This window comes from Lolium perenne, chromosome 4 (genome assembly GCF_019359855.2).
Source record: "Lolium perenne isolate Kyuss_39 chromosome 4, Kyuss_2.0, whole genome shotgun sequence".
NCBI classification, from domain to species: Eukaryota; Viridiplantae; Streptophyta; class Magnoliopsida; order Poales; family Poaceae; genus Lolium; species Lolium perenne.
The window spans coordinates 364,068,298-364,070,376 of record NC_067247.2 but is presented as its reverse complement, the minus strand read 5'-3'; the positions used below and the strand labels follow the sequence as shown (position 1 = coordinate 364,070,376).

The following is a 2,079-nucleotide window of genomic DNA, read 5'->3' as shown; positions in this document are numbered from 1 at the left end:
TGCACGGGACGGGCATATATAATAACAAGAAATTCCTTCTTTTGACTAAAAATATGAATCAACATGATATGTTGATGTAAGAATATATTAAAAAGAAAGGGGGATAAGGGGCTTACCGACAAAAAGTTAAGCTAATTCTCAGCTACCCGAGAACTAGCAAAATCGTCTCTTTTGCTTTTATCAATCGAACTGAAACAACTGTAATTCTTTAGTTCCTTGCCGCCGAATACACCAGCTACACCTAACATGTGGAATGGATGCATAAGGATGTTGTGCTCTGCCTGGAATACAATCATAAAGTTGAAAATACCAGATATTCCTAAAGGCATACCATCAGAGAAGCTTCCTTGACCAATAGGGTAAATCAAGAAAACAGCAGTAGCAGCCGCAACAGGAGCTGAGTATGCAACAGCAATCCCCCAGGGAAGAAGAGATTTGCAGATAAATAGTACTAGGAGATGAAATCTTGGATAATTACGGGGCTCCTCACAGGTCACCTTTTGATGCCACTGCCGCTTTCACAAATTTAAGTGCAAGAAACTGCAAGACGAACGCCTAGGCAGGAACTGCTAGGCAAATCTCGTCGGGAAATTCTAGGCGAGAACTGAACAGCACATAAAAAGTACGTGTGCTTAGGTAGGCACGATCGTCAGAAATTCTATGTTCCTGCTGCAACGTAAACTTAGGCAGCAGAATGCATTGATATTGAGAGGCCGTTTAAAGGGAACAAGACCGACCTTAACTACTTATAGCAAGTATAAAACATTGAAGAACTACAAAAATCAATTCAAAGATAACTATTTAATCAACGCGTGTTCCGACTGAAAATCCACAATGAAACAACCACCGCACAGCTGTGTATACAGTTCCTCAAATTAACTCATGAACGACCTCAACAAGTACTTAGCAACGATAAAAATTACTACTTATAAAGCTACTTGATCGTCTACTGCGACTCGACGGAGGACGCCTTGTTGTCCTTGGGTCCGCCGAAGACGGAGGGCGGCTCGCCGAAGACGGAGAGGACTTTGTTCTTGATGCAGGACCAGTGCTCCTCCATGGGCGCCTCCTTGAACTGCCGGTACTGCTCCTTGGCCACCTCCACGAACGTCGCGTCCTCGGCCACCGTCCCCTTGAAGCACGACGTCGCCGGAGCCGGCGCCGCCTCCTTGTTCTCCTGCGCTGCCGCCGCCGGAGCTGCCCCCTTGTTCTCCATCGCGAAAACTCTAAAACTGAGATTGATCGAAAACAAACTTGTGTATGTCGAGAGGAGATCGATGTGGCTCGTGTTGCTAATTGCTATGGTGGCCAGGAGGTGCGGCCTCGTGCCTGTTTATATGGCGGTAGGACCAAGGGAGGCGCTGTCTGTCTTGGGGAGAAAGCCGGACGGGCGTCGCAGAGTTCGACTTGGAGTGGGGGAAAAGAAAGAAACTTTCTCTCCGGATAACAATACGTACGGATACGAGCGAACTACGGATGGTACTCTGGATCACGGAAGAAGTACCGATACCGAAATAATCCTAAGTGGATTGGAACTAAAATTTCCTTTTTATGAACTGGATTAAAACACGAACTTGTAATGTAATGTAATCTTCTTCGTTCTCTCTGTTCCCCTCTTCACGTTGTTGTTTCTTGCCCTCTGCTTCAAGCTCAGAGCTTTCTTCTCAAGAAAACGCCCTCCTATAAGTGCACGCACACCAGGCCACCAGCAGCCACATCTTCTTGACCTCTTCAATCTCTACTAATAATTCCAGTCGCAATCTCGGCTAGTGTTGGTGATTGCAAACAAAGGAGCGGAGGCGGCGTTGATGATAACAGGGGAGGTGGCGGCGAGCGAGGCGCCGGTCACGGGGCTTCAGATGACGACGCCGGAGGAGAAGGACCAGCAGGCGCGCACGAAGACGTTCATGGAGAGCGCCAAGGAGCAGCTCCGGAAGATGAACTCGCCGGCGGTGGAGCAGTACTTACACTGGGCTAGAATGAAGGCCCGCGCGGCCGGCGACTACGTGACGCTGAGGACGCGCCAGGGCGTCTACCTGTTCGGGGAGCCCAACATCGGCGCCATCAAGACAATCGTAG

The 2,079-nt window shown here is 48.8% G+C and overlaps 1 protein-coding gene across 1 annotated transcript; it reads right to left on the bottom strand.

Moving 5' to 3' along the window:
• Positions 1–794: 794 nt before the first annotated feature.
• Positions 795–1,424, bottom strand: LOC127349160 (uncharacterized). Its single transcript, XM_051374941.2, has one exon. It carries the CDS (start codon positions 1,214–1,216, stop codon positions 947–949), a length of 270 nt encoding a protein of 89 aa, XP_051230901.1. The 5' UTR covers positions 1,217–1,424; the 3' UTR covers positions 795–946.
• Positions 1,425–2,079: the final 655 nt, after the last annotated feature.

Coding starts and splice junctions, on each gene's coding strand:
- LOC127349160 (XM_051374941.2), bottom strand. CDS start 1,216: ATGGAGAACAAGGGGGCAGCTCCGGCGGCGGCAGCGCAGGAGAACAAG.